The sequence below is a fragment of the Vombatus ursinus genome, unplaced genomic scaffold (assembly GCF_900497805.2).
Source record: "Vombatus ursinus unplaced genomic scaffold, bare-nosed wombat genome assembly UNPS02014778.1, whole genome shotgun sequence".
Classification (NCBI taxonomy): Eukaryota; Metazoa; Chordata; class Mammalia; order Diprotodontia; family Vombatidae; genus Vombatus; species Vombatus ursinus.
The window spans coordinates 33,277,274-33,300,728 of NW_020954556.1; the positions used below are offsets into that span (position 1 = coordinate 33,277,274).

The 23,455-nt window shown below is 37.4% G+C and overlaps 1 protein-coding gene across 2 annotated transcripts in view; it reads right to left on the reverse strand.

Annotated features, from left to right (window-relative positions):
* The window catches only part of VRK2 (VRK serine/threonine kinase 2), an 82,977-nt gene that overhangs the window by 10,635 nt on the left and 48,887 nt on the right, over positions 1 to 23,455 (reverse strand). For both annotated transcript variants that reach the window (XM_027865185.1, XM_027865186.1), the window contains exons 8-11: positions 19,044 to 19,176; positions 9,455 to 9,575; positions 7,003 to 7,061; positions 647 to 831 (exon numbers count right to left, since the gene is read on the reverse strand). In XM_027865185.1, coding sequence (XP_027720986.1) covers positions 647 to 831; positions 7,003 to 7,061; positions 9,455 to 9,575; positions 19,044 to 19,176 — 498 coding nt within the window. The remainder of the gene's footprint in view (positions 1 to 646; positions 832 to 7,002; positions 7,062 to 9,454; positions 9,576 to 19,043; positions 19,177 to 23,455) is intronic.

Below are 23,455 nucleotides of genomic sequence, written 5' to 3' on the forward strand. Positions count from 1 at the left end.
GCGGGACTGATATTTTGTTGCAGGTCCGGTAATCTCACTAATGGCATCAATCTCCATTGCTTTTTATTTTTTACTTTTCAAACCTGCTTAACCGTGCTTTTAAGACTGAAAAAAAAAATAAGGGGGAGACAGAGGGTAGGAGGTAGAACTATAAAAATGATGTCGGTTTTGTTTTTAATATGTCATTCTAGAAAAATCATACAACACTGCATACAAATAATCTAGTTGAATCCAAGAATATCATCACCTCAAAACTGGCCAAATTGTTGGAGGAAAAAGGAGGCAAGAAATAGTTGAAAGAAAGCAAATTCAATGCTTTGACCAATAAAAGCAACTTTACCTTTAATTTGACCATAGGAGGTCAGGTTTTTCTTCAAGATACTAATAATCCACAGGCTCTGCTTCTTTGGCTTGAAAAACTATGGGTTTATCAAAACTATGGGTTTATCAAAACTACTTGTGGCAATTTTCTTCCTTAAGAGCTGACATCCTAGAGTTTGGGCCAAATGAGGGGAAACAGGACTCAACAAACCTAATGACCAAGAAATTTCAGGGTCAGCCTTATTTTGGGACCTAAATCAGCTTCCTATGGCACAAAAATTTCATAAAAATGTAATCACCGACTCCTAAGGATCACATTACTTACTTTTTGATCTTTGGAGGAAGCACTTGGACTCCTGGTATATCCAGCAGCGGAAAATTCCAGTAGCCCTTTGTGAAGTATTCCACTTGATTCCAATCCATCCAACAGGATTTTCTTTAGCATTTGATAGTTGGGCTTTTCATCATATGCTAAACCATTGGCACATGCCAAAAACTGGGCAATTTCACCTGAAAAGCATTTTTTTAAATTGTCATTTCTTTCTGTGAAAAATGTTAAGTTTCTTTTATAGCTTCAAATTCTTTGTCACCTATCAGAAAACCCAAATGCCCAAAGGCAAATGTTTTCCAGGCTCTCAAAAGTACTAAAATAAAGTGATCTATATATTAATGGAGTGGGATAGAGCATAGGTTTAAAGTAAAAATGAACTGCTTTTTAGTTGCTCATGTATTATTCTCACAGAAGGAAGGAAAAATTAACAATCTGGATTTGATGACTATATATTTTTAAAATATAAGCATCATAAAATGGTAATAAAGTAGTTGTGTTTCGTAGTTAAGCAAAAAAAAGTTAAACTTTTAAAAAAGTAACTCTTGCCTATTCAAGGTCATTTGGCCAGTAGACTGACAGTATTTCTAGGGGAAAGAATCTCAGTGGTTGCCAACCAAGGTTCCTACTTAGTGGCTACAACAGTACATTAAGGGATGGCCTTGTGTTCCAGGTTCTCATCCAGGCTTGACACCCTGAAGCTCTGTGTATCTGATGAGACCTGTCCGTTCACCATACAATCTTCCTGACTAATGGAGCTGAAGCAAGGGAGGAGTTTCTCCCTTTTGTTTCTCAGCCGGTGCAATCTTGCATGCATTGGTTCTGTATTGGGAAGTATCATAAAAAATGCACAGGCAGATGTGAGGTGCACTGAAAGTCAGCTGGTACCCAAGAAATGAGGTGCAACCACAGCTGTGATTCAAGTGGACACACTATTTTTCATTCTTGTTTCAAAGAGTCAGGGTCTGAAACTTAGGGCATAAGATGCTTTAAGTAACTGCCTGGTACAGGAACTTTTAAAAATTGGCATGAAAATGAGTTGACTGTGTTGTGCATTTTCAGTGGATCCCAGAAATCCAGAGTTTTTTGTTTCTTTTAATGCTTATTTGTACAACCATATGTACAAGGTGCCTCTTCATTCCCTATCTACATATTTTCATTCTGTGGCAAGAGGATTTGGGTAAGCTGTAGGGTTTAACAGAAATGGGTTTCCTGCCACCCTACACATCTCCTACCATGCAGACAGAAGTGATGATGATGGTAGTGGTGTGGGAACTACAGGGTCCTTGGCATTCTCCCCTGATCCCTACTGGCAGAAATGGCAGCAGGGAGCTCCAGCATGCCAATTCCCCCATTATAGCCCAGCCAGTGACTGTTTGAAAGCACACAGCTCAGGGCTACTCCCTGGGAGCCTGTGGCTTAAATTAGTGCCCTTGGTTCCAGTGCAGTTGCATCAAGAACTGTGCGACTACAGCTAATGGCAGAGTGTAGTCTTTCTGAACCACCCCGGCCACCAGGGCAGCAGCTAGTTGCTGGAAAACAGTGCCAAATATGCATCCCCTAACGTTGACTTTTGAAAAATCAAGTTGTTTGACCTATCCTTGGCACTGCTATTGCCCGCCCCCCCAACTCCCTCACCTACTTAGGTTTCTGGCCCAATTTTTTAGTAATGTGGCAACATGGCAAAGGTTTTTTTTTCTTGCCGTGACCAATTTACAAGGTATGATGTTATCTTACCTTCTGTCAACCAAAATTGTATCAATCAGCATTTTGAACTATTTTAACAGTGCAGAGACAATCAATCAAGTAGCATTTATTTGGAGATAAAAAGTGTTCTTGCCTTCAAGGATCACGCATTCTAATGAAATGACAATGAATAATGTGACATAATATCCCTAGTATACCTGAGTAGGTAAGGAGTTACGGTGGTTCAGGGCCTATTTACAGGATAAATAATTCTGCACAAATTTTGTGGTCAATCCCAGCTTGCTTGTGAGTCATTCCTTTTCTTCCATAATCCCAAGCAATGACCTCCCTTCTTCCTTTTCTACTATACCACCACCTGTTATTTCCAACCAGGAGTTCTCTCTTTCCCTGCCCCATTAGGAATAGAATTTATTCTTGCACAGAACCTTTCTGAGGTTTTTTGAGGGTTTTTACTGGTAGTAAAAAAGAGTAAAATGGCTCCAGTTTATGCCCAACTCTTCTCCTCTCCCCCATACTTAGACCCTGCAAGGAAAAAACAAAGACACACATAAGAGAGGAAGGTCTCTTGCTTTACAAAAACTGAAAACATCCCTATTTCAGAAAGGGGGAGGGGGGAGTCATACTCAGTCTATCCCAGACATTCCATTATAAGAACAAAATTCTGAGATAAAGGACTGCCAGCTGGATGTCCACATCTGGATGTGTCCTGTAGACAGCTCAAACTCAATATACAAAATAGAAATTACTGTATTTTCCTCAAACTCATTACTCCTCCAAACTTCCTTCTTTTTGTTGACTATATCTCTTCCACTTGCCCAAGTCTGCAGCCTTGGACTCACCCTTGACTTTTCCCTCTCCATCATCCCCATATCCAATCAGATGCCAAGTTTTGTTGATCCTACCTCCACAATATCTCCTTCATCTATCTCCTTCTCTTCACTCAGTCTCTATTCTCCCTTTTATCTAGTTGAAGACATTCATTACCTCTCACCTAGACTATTTTAACAGTCTCTTAATTTAATGCTAATCACACCCCACTCCAATTCATCCTCCATATAACTGCTGAACTGAGATTCCTAAAACACACTTCACCTTGTTACTTCAACCCAAATGTCAATGACTTCCTATTGCTTCTAGGATGAAATATAAAACCTCAGTTAGGCATTTGAAGCCCTCCACTCCAAATAAGGCTCCCATTTACCTTTCCAGTATGATTTCTATTACCCCCCTCCCATTCTCTTTCTTTTCTAAGCAAACTAGCTGCTCTTCATAAACAACATTCCATTTCTTGTCACAGTGCCTTCACACAAGTGCTCTTATGTGCCTGGAATGGACTTCCTCCTCATCCCTCTCTCCCTAGTTTCATTCTAAACACAGTTCAGATTGGCACCCTACATGAAGTTTTCCCCACCCTCATTTGTTAGTACTCTCTCCCTGCTTAAATTACTTTACTATAATTCCCTTAGTATATGACAGGGGCTTTTTTTTTGGATCCTCATTGGAGGAGGTATTAGTTGCTTAATAAAAACTGATTTGAACAAGGACAGAACCTCTGGAATGGAGATGAAGAGATGGCACAAGTCAGGGAGGCTATGAAGAAGACAAATGCCCAGGGACCCATTAGAGACCAAGAGAAAATGGTGAGGGTAGCAAAGGAGTGTTTGCCTTCCTTTCCTCCCATCTCCTTTCTTCTCAACACCTCTGATCAAGCCATGGGTAGGCTTTAACCTGTCCTGAGGTCAAGTTTGAAAGCAAGACTTGGGTTGAGTTGGGGGCATTCCCAGGAAGCAACAGAAAGGAGGGAAGGGGAGTTAATGCTCTTGCCAGATGCCTGCAAGGAATGTAAGTCAGGTGTACATAAATCCTAAATTGCTTGTCCTTATTAATAGCACTACAAGAAACTAACCACTATTTATGAATAACAGTGTGTCTGTGGAGAAATTTGGGAAGTTCCAACTTGGAATGTCCATAATACACCTCTCCTTAGCCAAACTCCTGGACAGACCCTGGGATTTGAACCCAGGTCCTTCGTAACTTCAAGGCCAGCTGCCTAACCATGCTGCTTTTCTCTGTGGCTTCTTAAAGTTACGTAATTTTGACAGTAGCAATGAAACTTTTATCAATCAATAGGGGAAATGTTAGGACCCAAGAAAGATCCAATCTTTCCTTCAGGAGTCCTGCTGTGATTCAAAATGCTTTCTAACAGTACCTGTAAGTAATAATAGTAAGAGTATCAGTCTTCACCACCATATAAGCATTCCTCTTGCTTAACTGAAATAAATCCTTGCATGGTATAATTTGGTTGGCCATTAAAATAAAACAAAATTGCATTTAAAATTTTTTGGGGGGAGAAGGGCAGAAAGAGGTATACCAATTTAGTTCAAAACTTTATTAAATATCTTCTATGGGCAAGGCCTTGTGCTAGGTGTTGGAATACAAAGATGAAATTAGGACCAAGTCTCTGTTCTTAAGGACCTTATGTGCCACATCAGAAATGATCCTCCAGTATTACCAAATAATGCATAAAATGTAGTCATCCTGGATTTTTTTTCATGGCATTTTAACCATGGAATAATTTTTAAATTTATTTTTTTAAATCAGCCTTTCATTCCTATCTCTCACTCCAGAAAAAAAAAAAATGAAGGCTGCTGGTATATAGTGCCAAGGACACAGTGATATAAAAAGGTAAAACAAATCCATGCATACTCCTCTCATTTGTGATATCTTCCCCCATTAGAATGTAAACTCCTTGAGGACAGGTACTATCTTTCTTTCTACTTATATTTATACTCCCATTGCTAAGCACAATGTTGGGCTCACTGAAAGCACTTAAGAAATAACTACTAAATGACTGACTGGAAGAAGTTGTTGAAGTTTAGGAGATGACTGGGACAAGTTCCTACTGTAAAGAGAACTTGTTCAAAATTGGTAGACATATTAGGTGCCATCTTTATCTCATAGGGCCTCATTAGGCAGCTCAGGTGGTATAATGAATAAGTGCTGGCACTGGAGTCAGGAAGACCTGACACTTACTAATCAACTTAACTTCTCTCAATTTCATTTTCCTCATCTGTAAAATGGGAATAACGATAGCATCTGCCACACAGGGTTGTCATGAGGATCAAATGAGATGTGCTCAGTCTTTTCAGTCATGTCCAACTCTTCGTGTCCCCATTTGGGGTTTTCTCAGCAAAAATACTGGAGTGGTTCGCCTTTTCCTTCTCAAGTTCATTTTACAGATGAGGAAAATGAGGCAAACTGGGTTAAGTGACTTGCTCATGGTCACAGAAGTAGCAAGTGTCTGAAGCCAGATTTGAACTCAAGAAGAGTTCCTGATTGTAATACCAGTGCTCTATCCACTGCACCACCTAGCTGCCTGTAAATCATTATATAAATGCTAACTATTGTGGGACTGGAGATTTAAACTCAAAGAGGCCTTAGAATGGCCATATGATCCAAGTCTTTTGTTGGGTTTTATAAGGCACTGAGTGGTTAAGTTGGTTAAGTGGTTAAGTGACTTGCCCAAAGTCACACAGGAAGAAAAGAACAGAGGAATTGGAACCCAAGTCTCTTTCCAAAGCCAGCACTCTTCTCATTATGCTAAGTGACAACCTTTAGAAGCTTTAAAAGAAAAAAAAAATGTCTAGGTAAACAAATGACTAGATATATCAACAATGGCTAACTGTACTTTTCAACCCTTAGATAGAAGTCATGGTGGGACTGCTTCACATTAGGCCAATACGCAAGGTATAGAGGTGTCTAAAAAGAGTTATCAGACTGCTCATCCGGGGACTAAGCAATACAACAATAGAGGGAGTAAGTATCCCCTCCGCTTATCACTCTCTGTGATGAAAGAAAGTCTGACAATATAAGCAAAAGCTAGCCCTTTTCTAGGCTTCTAAATGACAGTCTGACTCAGTAGTTAAACCAGAGCTTAACAATGGGTCATGGATGTATACACAAATGACAAGAGCTTGGGTGATACTGATAATGCTGTCAATTAAAAAATGAAGGCATCCTCTAAACAGCTTCAGAGAGAAAACAACTTAATTCATTTCTACACACAAAGCTCCTGTGTTTTGGATAGGCTAGAAATTTCTGCTGCCTGTTCAGTGTAAAAGTAAAGTACTTATTTGCTGTATTTAGTCTTTTGTTAAGCACCACCACCACTATACATGCTTAATAGCAAGCAGTCATCTTTTCCTGGGACAATAGTTTCTAAAACTTTTTCCTGTGGTACCCATCAATGTATTTCTTTAAATTATAAATGAGCAAGAAAAAAAAAGTATTAACATGTGCACCTGAAACGAGGTACACTTGGTTCTTAAGCCCTTGCAAGGTTCTCAAAACATTAACCCCCAAAGAATAATAAATTAGCAGAATAATTCTATGACTACTAGAAATCCGCTTATTTTAAGTTGTAGGTTCATATTCTTTGGTCAAAAATACACTCAATTACCAAAACCTTTGTTTTCTCCATTCTAGACAGCAACCTATGATGAATTTTCTTTTTCTTTTTTTTGGGGGGGGAGGGTGTGGAGGTGATAGAGCAGGGGGTGGGCAGAAAGGGTAAGGATAGTGAAGTAGGGAGATGGGCAAAGGCAGTGAGCCGTAAAATGTACAATACAGGCAATAATCAGACTTACGGCAGCTGTTTCCAGAAGGATTCCACTTCATCACTGAATTGGGGAGCTCATCCAGAAGACTAAAACAGAGCATAGCACACATTTAATTTGTTTTATAGCAGGTGATTCATTTGAAAAATTAGCCAACAATAAAATTTGGCTTCTGTGGGGAACGGATCTCTGAGAAGGCTAACTATTGGCAACCTTATTCCCAGCGTACCTGGGGGTGGAGGGGGTGGGAAGGAAAGGCCAGAATTCCTCCTGACCAGCCCTAATTTTTAACTAGCGTCTGGACACTGTACAATGAGAAACAGAATGCTCTAATTATAAGTCCATGTGAATGGGATGTCTAAGTTAACTTTGGGAATGAAATCTGTCATAATTATTCTCCATAGAAACATTTTAAGGGGAAATTGAATTAAATGTCAGTGTTTTGTCCTTTTAAAATAACACTGATAGCTCATTTATATGGTACTTTAAGGTTTTCAAAGCTTCTTATGTACACTATTTCATTTGATCTAAAACATAAAAACAGGGAGGGTAGAGAGGGATGAATTTTTAGGACACTTGAAATTGATTTTTAAAGCTTCTTCTTACTTAGGCAGTTCCATTTGAAAATTTCAAATCATACTGATAATTTATCTCCTCAATAAGAAATGGTTTTGACTAAGCTATAATAAACAGGGTGACAAGCAAAGGTCTAAAAAAAGTGACACTTTTTTCCCCAATCTAGCTTTCCATATATATCTCGTGCATTAGGCTGGACATAAACAATTCCTCCTATTGCACTCAGCTGTGTGCACTACAAATACTAAAAATGCAACTTAACATTCTTGTGGTACGCACTTCACGGCACAAACCCAGACATATGCAAAACCACGACAACAAACACATCGTGTGCTCATTTCAATTTGTAATGTCACCGTGGCCTAGGAAAATAAGCGGCATAAAGGAAGAGTTTACAAACACACCAAAATGAGGATATTCAGCGTTATATCTCCCCACAGTAAACATAACTGGGACAGATTGTGTATAGATGTGTGTGTGTACACACATATTACATATATACTAGGCTTCTATTGTCATGTAGAATAATAGAAAATACCACAAATTAGCCAACGACCTATGATGTGTTGGGTGGGGGTGGTGAGAACCTGTACTATTTCACATTGATTAGATTAACACCTGACTATAGATAGACTAATGAAAAAAAGTTAACACAGTATTTGGTAGTATTTTATTTAATTCAAATTATCCTAACAACATTATATGAACTCAAGTTCATTTTTCTCACTCAGCAAAAATAAGAGTATAATACCTTGCATTTCTTGATTCTAACTGGACCAGAGCATTGCATGTAAACATCTGTCTTTCTGAGTACTTATATGGCTCACATTCTGAAGAATGCCAGGTGTCCAAGGGTTAATTTGGACACATGGATCACTGAAGAGCATGAATGATTGATGGAACATTGAATTGTGGCTATGTGTTAGTTTGGGGTGGGGAGGAGGAGCAAAAAGGCTATGGAAATCCAAACTTCCAAAGGAGAAATATTAAATATAACATATGTCAACATTTACAAATGTAGTTTGTATTATCCAGAGTCTGCAGGCTAACCTTTCTCTCTGCTGAGAGCTGATGCCACACAATTTGCAGATTGATTTCTATGGATCAGTTATCCCTATTGTGCACTTCTGTTGTGACTTGCCCTACTTAAAACTTTGCTGCCTTTTCCAATTGTGATATTACATCTATGGATAACTACTGCCAAGCATATCTTGGTCTATAATGAAAAACTGGTTACTTTGTGCTCCGTGCAATTGACATTCTCAAGTCCAATCAGTGAGAGAATGGAAGAGCAAGAATGTGCTGGGTTCTTATTCTGACCTAATTCTCATTCTAACACAGATTCTGGCTGATAAAAAGTTGGATTTGGAATTCTAATAATGCTTATGTGGCTGTAAGATCATCTGCCTCCTATGTGTAGCTTTAAACAAAAGGTTTTTCTATAAAGAAAACACATCCCCTCTAAGCCATAAGAATTGGACAGACAGACATTCTCAGGTGAAAAATAATAAATGGTTCACTTTGTCCCCATGTTAACACTGGTGCTTGACACAGTTATTGTCACCCATACTCAATTCTGAATGCTCATTTCACTGTGTATATACTAATATGAAGACATTATTCTTTGAAAATAACACCATCTAGAATCTAAGCTTTGGAAATCCCTAAAAAGGGAACAAATAAACTGCTTTATATCTTACTATAGAGCTCATCTACATGTGTATTTATGGATGGCTTCTCAAAGTTTATATCTTCCCAGTGCTTCTTACAATATTTTTTTAATTAAAGAAATTTGCTTTAGCTTTCATGTAGGGTGAAAGGCGATCTTCTCCAGGATGTCATATTTCTTTGATGTTTCCTTTCAGACCTGCTTTTGTAAATGATGGAATACTTAAAAAGTGTGTACTTTGTTTTAGCAGTCTGGACGGCCACAGGGTCTTTCAGGTTCTGTTCCCAGGGCAGTTTCCCACATAGCCATTGCAGCATGCAGTAGCCGAGGATTTCAAGGTCGCCTCTTCTAGATGGGGCTAAAGGAGTAAGCAATGAGAGAGAAAGAATGATGAAGGATAAGGACTTCTTGAGAAATAGAAAGGGCTTTGACTGAACTACTGTGGATGAAATATGAAAAAGCCAAATGGGCAAAAGTGTTTTGTTTGTTCAGCTGGAGCAGAACTAAAACGCCCAGGCTCTTGGCCCCAGTCCACAGACAGGCAGTGACTTGTTGCTGCTGAAAGTAAGGGTCAGTTTCCTCACCTCCTCCAACTTCATCCTTCCTTAGTCTGGCCTGTCACATGAACTTGATCCCCATGGCCTCTGACATGATCCAGACAGCCCATAACCCGGCACCAACACTTTCTCAAAGAGCCAAGCAGTAAAACAAAGAAATAAATGTCTGCAACTAAATTACTAACACATGTTCCAGGAAGTCCATGGGGTCTGCATTGGTCATGCAGAGACCCTCTGAGTGCAGACTAAACATTGATGGCCTTTCCTTTACTGCTATACAAGCAGTAGTGGAAGCTAGAGAAGAAATGGCAAAACTGCCATCTAGTGTACAGCTGAGAACCCTGGGCTCATCGGAACCTTTTTCCAAATACTTGCCTGGGCCTAAGCTGCAATGGAGGTACGAATGGGGGTAACGATGCTCTGAAATCTTATAAGGCTTATTTCTAGGTAAAAGGGAGTACTGACATACTACTGGAATATTGTGGAGGGAGGGAGAGGGAGTAAGGACCACCAAGTATTTCTTGATGTGAGAAACTACAGCCACAACATATGGAGTTTTGAAATTGAGTTAGCTTTTCCTAAAAACAAACAAACAAACAAAAAAAACCACCTTATTAAAAGAAGAAATGAATATTTCCAGGCCACTATAAGTACCGCACACAGACAGACTGAATTCAGCAAAATGATGTATGTGACTTCAAGAGTACTTTGTTACACCAAAAAGGGATGACATGATCTAGAGAAATGGGACAAAACCAGTAACAGAATTATTTGTTGCATGATTGACAAGCCCTCACATTAATGGATGAACAAATCCTGAAGAGTGTCAACTATTTTTCTAGTTATTCTGAAGTTGCCTTGAACAATGGGCTAGTATTTAAAGTTATATATTGTATGAATTAATCTGGGCAGGAACATATAAACTCAGAGAGCTATACATAATACAATGAATTAAACTTGCTGTAAACAGGTATCATACTTTATGGGGTTTCATTAAATAAATTCTGAAAAGTCACTTAGCAAACTTATTTTTTAATTTAAAAAGTCATCTACTAAGAGCAATGGTGCCAACACATCATAACTGTTTCTTGTTACCATACATAAGTTATCATAAAAGCAAAAGACAAGATTAGCTCTTACACATACTCTATCTTAACTGCTATTAGAGTATTGGATTATTAAAGGCCCTTCAATCTAGCAGAATGCTACATGATCTCTCGGGTGTCATTTATTTTCTGCACCAGATTCAACAATGTCCTAATGCAAGACTTGGCTCTCATATTAAAATAAAAACACAATCTCTACCACTTGCTGTTCTGTAGTGATTTCTTCAGTAATAAATCTCCCATTAATAGTGGAATGGTTCCATTCATACAGATGTTTTCACAAAGCCTTTTTTTTTTCCCATTATGGCCATTCCAGATTACCACCATATAAACCAGTGCTTTTGATTTCAGATTCTTCAATTTTCACAAAATGATCTTCTGTCACCTGTTTGGATGATACAGGCTCTATTTAAGTGGACCCTTGCAGAAGTCATCAAAATGAAAATAGAATGGGCATCACCTGTGCCCCCATTTTCCCCCCAACTGAAGGAGTAATTGATATGAAGCTATAAGTAATCACAAGTCTTTTACATTTCTGAAACCAATCTTTCATAACTGGTCTTCATCTGAAATAGCCCTTGGAGAGTTAACCTTTACCTCACTGTTATAATTTGGCCATACCTAATTAAAATAAATTCTCATTCACATTTTCAGTCTGTTGCCCATTTTCTGATCTCCTGCACCCACATGCTAACATTACCTTCAGAGCTAGAGTATTTTTACTATCATGGTCACTGAATTTCAGAAGGAAAAAAAAAAACCTTCATTTAAACAAAGAATACCTCACAGTCTCTCACTATCACCATTGAAGAGGGAATTAATGAATTAGAAAAGCAGTTGCTACCTACATATAAGGGCAGAAACTTAAAAGTTACAACTTTTTGTGAAGTTGAGCCCCTAGACATTCTAACAATGATTATTTCTTTTCTTCTTCCCTTCAAACTTTATATTTTTAAGAGCTTTTAAAGGCTCAGAAATGCCTCAGAAAGGCATTCCTCTGCAGTCAAGATTTTTGCTGGCAAGAATATTTAATCCCTGATAAATCGCAAGTAAAAAATTCTTACTTATGACTCAACATCCCCATAATGACAAGTACGTATAGTTAGCCTGAAAATGAATTATCACAGCTGAAATGTTCTAAAGTTTAATTTTTAAAACACAGTTCTTTCGAAGAATTTATAAATGGTTCCATTGCTTTTTAGAGAACTATTTTCAAAGAAACTGTAAAGATCACAAATAAGTTATACTTTTCTCTTCCATACACTTTTCACACTTTGTGGGTTTGTGCCATCTCTTATACTTTAATGTCCCTTCGCTCATACTGCAACTTTCAACTTCAACTGCCACATTTATTAAGCACCTGTGTGCAGAGGTCTGTGGTAGGCGTAGAAGAGTCAACAACACACAATGTTTGAATTCAATGGCCTTATGATCTAACAGGTGAATAAGACCTTAATACAAATGCTTTGCCACAAAATGCATCAATTTTTCAAGTTGAGATTATAATTAATCAAATCACTTGTACTTATGCAATAGTTTAGTGAAAAAAAAAAAAATCTGAAGATCCAAACTTAGAATCTGTGGCATTCTCTCAGAGAAATGTGGTAAATTTTCAATACTGAAGCAGGTTTGCTGTAGCTTCTCTCAAAACAAGTAATAACATCCCTCTAAAAGAATAAATTCTCTTTAAAGCTGGGTATATTATTTATATTTAGTGACAAATATATGCTATACTTCAAATAAAGCATTAAACACTATTATCTAAGAATATAAGTTGCAACCTTTCAACTCTTTACAAGTGGAGGAAAAAGTGTTCACACCAGAGAGATCTTTCCACTGAAGAAATCACAGATCTGGACCCCAGAAGTCATCATAAAAATACCCAGCTCTTTACCCTTCTTTACCATAGGCCTTACCTAATTAAAATAAATTCTCATTCACATTTTCAGTCTTTTGTCCAGTGACAAACAGTTCCTGAAAAGATAATTATGTAATTCATGGACACCAGTTGGCAGAGGGGGGAGGAGTATTAATTCTACTTCAGAATGCAATTCTAGGATAATTTTGTGGCAGTTGTACATTTCATACTCTATACACTGTAGTACAGTAGACAGAGTGCTGGTATTACCATTGGTAATATTAATAATAAATAGTATCCATCACAGAAATAATAGTGACTGACTACATGCGTAACTAAGGTGATTTGCTTTGCTTTACACTGGTTTATCTGGTAGAATGAATCCATCACCAAATCAAAGAGTTCTGTTAGGAATACAAAGAAATGTGGTTAAAATATATGCCAACACTGAAAAGTCAACCCCAAATGCCAAATCTGAGAGGGGGAGGAGGGAAGGCAGAGGGAAAGCGAAAAATTGTGTCCACAACAAATGCTGTTTCTTGGATGATGTATGACACCATATTTTTTATTAGAGCTGATATGCAGACTATGGAAAACAGCCAATTTTATCTACATGTAGACATAACCACCCACTTCTATGCTATTTGACTAGCCAATGTTTGAACTGAGCATGGTACCTCATTAAGAAAGGGGCTAATTTTTTTGTCATTTGCCATTTAAGAAAACTAGTAGACAGTATACACCATGTCATTTTTCCAGATTTTGAAACATAAATGCATTTTCAGTTTATTTCACATACGTTTTGTAAATCTGAGGACTTGATTATGACTGAAGGGAAGCCATGCAAGAAATAACACTTTTAAGACTTAGATTTCCTGCATATGTAGCAAGTGGCTAAAAACAACAACAACAATAATAATAATAATAATATAGTATGTAACATTTCCTTCTACTGTAAAAAAGGAAAATTATCCTGAAATTCCCTGCACACACCAACATATTTTAAGAAGAATGTAATTTAGATAGCTTATACTCTTCTTATGGTCATCAATGATGGCAAATTAAAATGGGTCTTACATACTCAATGCACAGGTCTGGAGTATTTAGAGAAGCTCAATATGTTAAGTGCAGTATATCTCCAGAGAAATTAGGTATTGACTGCATGCCTCAGTGAGTAGAAAATCCACAAAAATCCATACTACGTATTGATCTAAATATTACTTTTTAACACTACTAACAATGTAACAAATTTTAAAAAGGTGCATTTGATGCAGATATAATTCTTTTTAATTATCAAGCAACAAGCCTGAAGAGGTGTATGGTTTATACATCTTGGACTTTATCAAAAATAAAAAATAAAAAATAAACAAGGAAAAATTTCAGTCCAATGTGTTTTCTTCTAATTTTACAGTAAACAAAGAACTTTAGACCCTCAGAAAATACCTTTGGGTCACATGAAAGAAATGAGTTTGGAATAATCCACGACTATATACACACGCATGCACACACACACACACACACACACACACACACATAGCTTCAGTAATATCTTTCTTTTTCTTTTTTTGGCAGCAACAATAGAACAAGCTAATAGCCAAGAAGTCTTTTTTAACTCAATGATAAGACACTCAGATGGAAAAGCTGATTGGCAAAAAATCACCTCTTACAAGTTACTTCATTATAAAAACTCAATTATTCCAAACAAAAATGAGGTTTAAAGTTTCAGTTCTCAGATCACCATTACAAATAGCAGCAAAAACTAGACACTCTAGTCAGATCACCATAAATGGCCAACTCATAAGTTAATTCTAAACTGAAACTGGAATATTTTATTGGGTCTGACCAAACACAGCAAAGTCAACATTTCTGAATTTTTAAAGTGGGTGCACATCAAATATTCTGACGGTTTTCTTTGTTTACATGTACTAAGTGTCTATGGTATTTCTTTGTTTTCAGAGCAGAGGGAAGGCTACTCTCAGATTAAGCTACATAGGTACTGAAAGCCATTAAGTGAATTTTTAGGGAGGGGAATGCATTTAGGGACTTCCCCAAATGGGGATTATGCTGATGATGGACCATCTATGACATAACAGATAGGACATAGAGGAGTTGCTTGAGGCACACTGATTCAATGTGACTTTCCTAGGATAAAAAAGCTACCTGTAGGATTTGAGTCTTTCTGACCCCAGCACTTTAACCATGACACCACACTACTATTATTCAATTCACAGACACAAGAATTTATAGATCTCTTTTGTCAGACCTTCCTGCACAAATACAAGATAAGTCAATGAAATTTCAGATAAAAAAAATTTTGTTTCTGTTTTTTTTTTTTTTATTTTTGTTTTTCTTTTGAGGCAATGGGGGTTCGGTGACTCGCCCAGGGTCACACAGTTAGTAAATGTCAAGTGCTTGAGGCAAATATTTTTTGTTTTTTAAAATTCAGTATGGCTTAACAAATTTCATTATTTTGATTTAGTGGAGAACAAAAACGTAATTTTTCTTTGCCATTTTCTATAGCTAGGTCTACCTAGTAAAGGACACTAACCTAGTAAAAGGATACTTACTCCTTGAGTAAGTCAATAGCATTTGGTTAAGAAATGATAATATTAGCTAACATATAAATAGCATTTTACATGATTCTCACAAAAACCCTATGAGGCAGGCTCTATTATTATCTCTATTTTCCAGATTATGAACCTGAGACTGAGAAGTTAAGTGACTATTTCAGGGCCACACAGCTGGTAAATACGTGAGGCAGTGTTCAAATGTGCTCTATCTACTATGTCATCTAACTGTCCCAAATGAAATGAAAGCAACTGGTGGTTTTCTTTACATAGCTGGTATCTACCAATCATATGAAAAATGCCTTCACTGAATTTCTTATTTCACTGAATCCCATCCAGTTTGTAGTAAAATCAAGGAGCAGGGCAACTAAGCTATTAAAATGGAAAGATAAAATCTCATCTCAGTAATCCTAAAGAGGGAGTGTAAGCCTGTCTTCTATTCAGAAGCTAGCTGTTGGTAGAATATAAAACCAGTGAGGACTCAGATCTATAGGCTAGCATCCCCAACGTGGCCTTGATATTATGGCTGTAGAGTATACTGGCAGGAGGAAGGACACCTCTTCCTGGAAGAACAACTTATCATTAGGGACTGATTTCTAGTGCATTTGTTTGTATTTTTGTGTTGTTTGTTCCTGGGAAAGTATTAATGGATTGGGCCGTGCTGTAAGCTGCCTAAGGAATTAAGCCTAGAATACAAAAAAAGAGCTGGATGACAACATAAATTCAGAAACAGCTATTTCCTTGACAATACCTTCTGAACCCTTTCATATTGTCTCTAATGGGCCTGTGTGAGCAAAAGTCATAGTTTTACTGAAACTGTGCACAAAGAGTATAAATGGAAAAAGGAGGAAGAAAGCATATTACACCTACACTATGTGCAACATATGGATTCATAAAAGTTTTGCAAAAATCAAATCCTATTTTAAATGCACTAGTGAAACTTCCTACTTTGAATCTTATGATGAATCCTTTTGCAAACTCTTTTGACTAATCTCTCTTTCCAATAAATACTAATTTTCTATATGCTGTGTTTGCTTAAAGCAAATCACATCTATGGGTTAAGCATAATAAAGAAGGAAATAAATTAGGAATTTGAACAGTTTTCTAAATAAATGTTGATCCTGATTTCATTCTTGGCAAATCAAGAACCTAAATGCAAAAATCCCTTGGTCAAAATTTATTATTTTCCAGGAAAAACAATGACAACAAAAGTTTACTGAGTAATGGGGGAAAAAAACTATCTCTTTTCTTATAATAGATAGCTCATTCAGGTCATAATCCCATGCATTAGAGGAAAAGAATGATACAATTAAAGCTGGCATGACACAAACCTAGGCCCATCCAATAGAGAGTACTACCAGAGTAACAGTTTCAGAGATGGAAACTGCCAGCTGGAAATGGGAAACTTACCTCAGAGAAAAGGTGGAGGGTGTAGAAAAAAATGTAAAGTGTGCATTTACTACCTCCAAAGGGCCAAGCCATTGAGGTAAGGTGGCACAATTTTATATTCTTGACTTGGGTACAAAATTAGCTAGTTATACAGTGCCAGAAAGTTCTACAGCCTACTAGAGTTTTAAGGGTTTTTACTGGAGGAAGGAGGAGAGTGATTAAGAGAAAATAGCTCAAAAGTCACAATTAGCTCAGTGTTGTAGTCGTTTCAGTTAAGATAGGTGAATACCTGAGCCAATCATATTGTAGTATAGTTATACTACCAAAATAATGCCAGCTCAGGAGATGCAAAATTTCCAGTTACAGTGATGTGAGAGAAACATCTTAAATTCCTCTCAAAAGCCACTCTGCCAATAATCTGGCAAAAGATAAAATCAATACAATCTGCAATTAATTTAGGCAGAAAAAAGTTTTAACCTAAAAAACTATCAATAAACATTTTAAAATATGAATATGAGTTAGATGAAAACTTAATTATGTAAGTGGTTTTCATTAGGTATGACAAATCTAAATTAAAATACATTTACTGGCCAACTGAGAGATGGTATGTGGAGGCAAATATATAAATAACTATTACGTTTCAAACTTAAGCCTACCTGAGTAAAAAATAGTAGCTTTCTTTACTCTATACTCAAAGGAAAGAGATGAGTTCCTACCTTTGAAAATTTGCCCTGGGCTAGGCATGGTGACATGTACCTGTAATCTCTGCCACAGGGTAAGTACACTAAGGCTAGTGGTTTAGTTCAGGATTTCTGAGCTGCAGTGGGCTAAGTTGACTGAGTGTTCTCCATAAATCCAGCACCAATATACTGAGCTCCAGGCAAAGAGGGACCACCAGGTTTTGGGACTGGGGAGTAGGGAGGTGAACTACTTCAGGTTAGAAAATAAAGCAGATCAAAGCTCCTGTGCCAATGACAGTGCGACCAGGCCCCTGAGTGGCCCCTGTACTTCCAGCCTGGGATAAGACAGGAAAACCCAGTCTTTCCAAAAAGAAAAAAAAAAATTACCCTAAAAACATTTCCTTGGTGGAAGAAAATACAGCTGACAATCTTATTTCATTTTTCCATTGGCCTACCTTAAACTACCATGGGTTTTAATAGCTCTGGCAAATTATCAAGACCCTCTACATTACATGGTCAATGGTCCTTTTAATAGAAAAGGCAATAATACACAGTTGTTTGTGCCAACTAAAACTCGTTAGAAAGTATTAGTTTAAGGTAACAGTTCAGCAGCTATTAACAAGTGCAAGTTTCTAATTGTAATTAGTGACACTGTAGTCCTTTCCAAAAGGGTAACAAAATGCCACTTCAATTGGGTTAGTATATTTGAAAACTTTTTTTTAAATAAAACTTTATAAAGACAATATTTTTTGCAAGCCAAAGTTTTTCAATAATTGCCATTTTTTCCACTAGCATAACATTCAAATTGACTTTTTGTCTTGCTGACATAGCAACTAAGAAAGTTGTGTTGCATTGACCACATTGATTGTGAACAAGGCAGCCATCAGTGGAACTTGGCGCCATATATTTTCAATATTGACCTCCCACTCCCTTTTCCATGGCTCTATGGGTCTGCTATTGGATTTGGACTGCAGTGTAATAAACAGCTAAGGTTTAATTAATGGTAAATGAATACAAGACATAGGTTATGACTTTAACTAATTAGGGAATTGTTGAATTAAGTCTGCCTTGGAATGCAAGGCAGTACAATCAATATCCAATAAAAGGACTATGTATGTAATTTACCTGCAAATGTGTTTCCGATACCATCAAAGTGAGTTTAAATAAGTAAGATATATGAAAGGCAACTGGAAGAGATTTTCAAAAGTTAACACTTTATAGTTTTGGAAAAAGGTTGGATTTTTCCCCCTCCCACTGAGAGATGATATCTTCGAATACTCTGACATGGAGACTACAAAAAAAAATGGGAACAGTTCTATACACATCACTTTTTACCGCTCCTGTAAAATTCCCGATGGTATAGAAAAGACAAAGTTCCTGCCCCGTAGGTTTACTAGTACAAGCCAACAAATTCCTAGCCAAATTGCATATGAAGTTTTGCTTGGTATCCACAGCTCTAGACCCTTCTTACTTATATAAGCAATAGTTATCACAGTCTCTAGTTCATTCCACTGTCAGAAGTGATATTCACTGAAATAACAGTAGCTCACACTTTCTGATACAATCTCACTGACAATCAAAATCTCACCACTCTTGAAATGGACTATGCAGCCTGATTACTCATTCTGTAATCACACTATGGAAATAAAATAATAAAAAAGAAACCTACCTACTCCCTTGTGGGCATCTAAGCTGGTAAACTCTACTGTCCCATTATGGCCCTTTCTAGGATTTTCCTGATACTGTTTGTGGTTCCCATTGGGACAATATCTGTAGGAAAGTCCATAATCTGCAAGATAAACCTGGAAGACATGAACAGACAAATGAATAATGCTTTTGTCCTCTGAAAGTATAACCTTTATAATTAAGTCTTAAGAAACTGATAGGTTAAAGACAGCCTTAGATCTCCATTTTATTAAGCCAAATGGTGCCTTAGGATAAAATACATACAACTGGGGGCTATAACAACTAACCTCCCCATTTAAATCCTTCCTTCACCGTAGTCATATCTTATTTCTGGGCTGAGTTAGATTTTTTTTTGCTTTTTTATTTTGTTCCTAAGCTCTTTTCCCTCCAGGTGGGCATCCAGACATCATAAAGTGCAATGTTGTCTTTTATCTGTCCTCATACTGAAGACCCATGTCTCTCCCCAGACCCCCTCCCTGCAACATATACATGTGACAAAAAGGGGGGGGAGGGACTGTAAAGGTTTGTTTTTTTTTTTAAACTTAAACATGTTATATGAGTTCCTATTAACAAGAAACATAAAAACAGTGGACACACTGTAAAAGGCAATGATTCTTCAAAAAACACCATCAAGCTGTCTATGGGTAAGAATGGAACATCAATGCAGGACTTCTGGCCTTGCAGACCAATCTATATCATCACTGTTATCTTTGCAAGTAAGTCAGAATTGCAAGCAGGATCTCCAAACAGAATATAGATTGTTAGAAGTCAGAAAGCAATCCAAGTGAATTTTTCTCAGATTACATTGGAGGAAGAAAAAAAGGAGTTGGTTTTATAGCTACAGCATCACTGAATGAAGAACTGTTTTGACTAGACAATTATTCTGACCCATGGTCAGAAAACGGTATTTTCCACCGCACGTATGTGAAGGCTGCCCAAGAAAGAAAGAAACCAATCAACTTTTTTTTTTCCTCCCTTAAATGCAACATTACTATTTCTTTAAGTTTTAGTGGTGGAATTGAAGTTTAATGAGGCGGTTGCCTGAGGACAGAATTAAGGCAGTGGAACCTGCATTTTGCAATTAATATCTATAGAAAGAAAACATAGTTTTCTTACTTTAATTTTAATCGAGCTATGAAAAAACTAACATTATATTAGGAGAAATTTTCCTCTACAAAGAAAAAAAGTAGTACATTAGCATGCTTAGTTAGCTAGCCAGGATACAACAGAAAATGAGGTTTGAGTTTCCTTTATTTTTCAGTCTAATACTATTCTGTATTGAGGTCCTAGAAATCACTGTTCTCTTTGCCCCAAGGAAACAAACTATTGAATAGCTGGTCACTTGAATGAATTGTTTCTGTTGTGTGGTTATTTGTTTATTTCCAAGACTGAAGAACCCCTCAAAAGTTTGTGCCCAAAAAGGGCTATGGAGCCACATTCTCTACATGTAACACCACCATCTCAGAAGAGTTAAAGGTACAAATAATTCAGAGGACAATGGAAAGAGCCATGATGAAGACAGCATGTCACCAGCAATGAGAAGTGACCTAAAAGGCATCACTGGGGACATGCATGACCAGAAAAGGAGGTAGATTAATCATGAAATAAAAATGAGATTTAACAGATGGACAGTTATCTGTGGTCTGATTGTAATGATACCCCTAAGATACAATAAGGAGAGGTAAGCCTAAATGTCACCCAATGGATCCTCTATGGAGAACAAATGGTAAAATATAGAAAGGAATTACACAGGGTAGGAAATAGTGGGACGGTTACATTCATCAGGGTGAGTGTGAAAGGAATACATACGTCGATGAAATCACGATTTTAGCAAAGTACCAAAGAGCACTGAACTAGGCTCTCTAACAGCACAGATATACATTTCTTTGTACAACTGATATACAGATATCTTTTAAAAGTATTACCTTTATAATTAGATCCTAGTTAGTTAACCCTCATAAAAGCAGTCATATGAAAAAATGCATACTTAAAAAATAAATTGAATCATTTAAAATGCACTCTGGGAACTTCTCTTTTAACGGAATGCTCTGATTAAAAGCATTTAAAATATTAACCACTCAAGAAAAATGAAAAGTAACAGATGCCCTGTCCTTAAGGAGCTTACAATCTGATGAGGGAAATTAGATGTTTACAATCAAGGATACAGGTAGAATGACATGAAGGCAAGGGAAAAGCCCAGTCAAAATGCTCTAACTAATGTGGAGGGGAAGTATTCACTTTCAGCTTGGAGAGAGGGGGAAGAACATCTTTATGGAAGAGATAAGCACCTTAGCTGGGAAAGGAAGAGAAGAACTTCAATAGGCAGGCATATGAGATTAATCAATCAATCAAACATTTATTAATCACCTACTATGTTCCAGGCACTATGCTAGTCACTTTACAAACATCTCAACTGATCCTCACAACAATGAGAGATAGGTACCATCATTCCCATTTTACAGATGGAAGAGGAAGGGGAGAAGGGAATAAGCATTTATAGACTACCTGCCAGGCACTATGCAAAGCACTTAAAAAAAATCTTATTTAATGAGGAAACTGAGTTAATGAGGATTTAAATTAAGACAGAGGAAATATAATTGGAAAGGAAATGATGGCTACAAGATTTTACTAAGGTAGATGAGGAGACTGAGGCAAACAGAGGTTAAGTAACTTGTCCAAGGTCACACAACCAGTAAATGTCTAAGACTGGATCTGAACCCCAGTGCTCTATCTGCTGTACCACCTAGCTCAACAAGTATTTATTAAGAGCCTCCCATGACCCAGGCACTGCTAAGTGCTGGTACATTTATAAAGAATGAAACAAATCCTGTTCTCAAGGAGCTTATATTCTAATGGGGAAGAAAACATGTATATAAATATATAAATAGGTATAAAAAAATAAATACAAGATAGTTAAATACAAGTGAATTTGGGACATTAGCAGTTGAGTATCAGTATGTGCTTCATATAGAATGTGGTGCTTGAGTGGTGATTTCAAAGCAAAGAGACAGAGAGGTGGGCATGCAGTGCAGGTTTAGGGGCCAGCCAATGCACAAGCATGGACACAGGTCATGGGACACCTTCTGGGAGGAACAGAAAGGATGCCAGTTTTGCTATATTCAAGAGTATAGGATAAATAATGGGGCTGGAAAGCTAGGTTGGGTCCAGGTTATGAAGGGCTTTAAAAGCTAAACAGAACCTTGTGGAACCCCCCCAGTTAGGGAGCAAAGTATGAATGATAACCTGCAAAAGAGACTGAAAAGGAATTAGAGAGGTAGAGCAGGATGGTGCCATGAAAATCTAGTGAGAAGAGAGCATCAAGAGAGGAAGGAGAGAATAGTCATCAGTATGAAGAAATGTGGCAGATGGGTTGAGAAGGATGAGAACTAAGAAAAGACCATCAGATCTGGCAAGACAGGAATGGCCCGAGTGAATTCCAAGTGTGAGAATGCATGTTATCTGACAGGTGGTACGTGCCCCAATAGAATGTGAACTCATGGAAGACAGAGATATTTTTGGTTTTGTCTTTGTATCCTTAGCACTTACCAAAGCACAAGGCATATGGTAGGTGCTTAATAAATTCCTGTTTATGTGAAAGGGAGGAGAGTGGTAGAAAGCTTGAAAAGATAGTTTGGAGTCTGATTGTAAAGGCCAATAAATGTCACTCCAAGGAGCTTCTCATCTAACCTATGAGCAATGGGGAGCCATTGAAGTACTTTGAGCAGCGGACTTGTATATTAGACCTGTACAAATGGACGGGGAGACCAGATTAGAGACAATTACAACATTCCAGGAAAAAGTTAATGAGGATTTAAACTAAAGTAGAGGTAGTATAATGGGAAAGGAGATGATGGATGCTGGATTTTACCAAGGTAAAATCAAGACGTTTTAGCATCTAATTCAATAGATGGGGTGAAGGAAAAGGAAGACTCCTAGAAAATATATAAGTTTCAAGCTTTGGTGACTTGGAGGAGTGACAGGAAAGGCGAGAGGTTGAATAGATTTTGTCATTCTAGTTGTTGTTGTTCAGGGCAGGGAGGTGAAGGTCTGATTGGTAAGTTTAGGTTTTGGACGTGTTAAGTTTGGAGTTCCAGCAGAACATCTGAGTGAAGATGCCCAATGCGCAAATAGGAATAATTTAAACTATGGGAGTGGATGCAATTGCCAAGAGAGAGAGTATAAAGAAAGAAGACAAAGACAGACCTGAGAGGACACCCTCACAGAAGGGCCTATGAAGGTCATATGTGACACAGGAACAATTAGGCATGGATGAAAACTAGGGAAGAACATGCCACAGGAGCCAAGGGAGGCAGGGTTTAAAGAAGAAGTCAATTATACCAAAGCCTACAAAGAAAGGTAATGAAGCAAACAATCAACAAGCATTAATTAAGCACC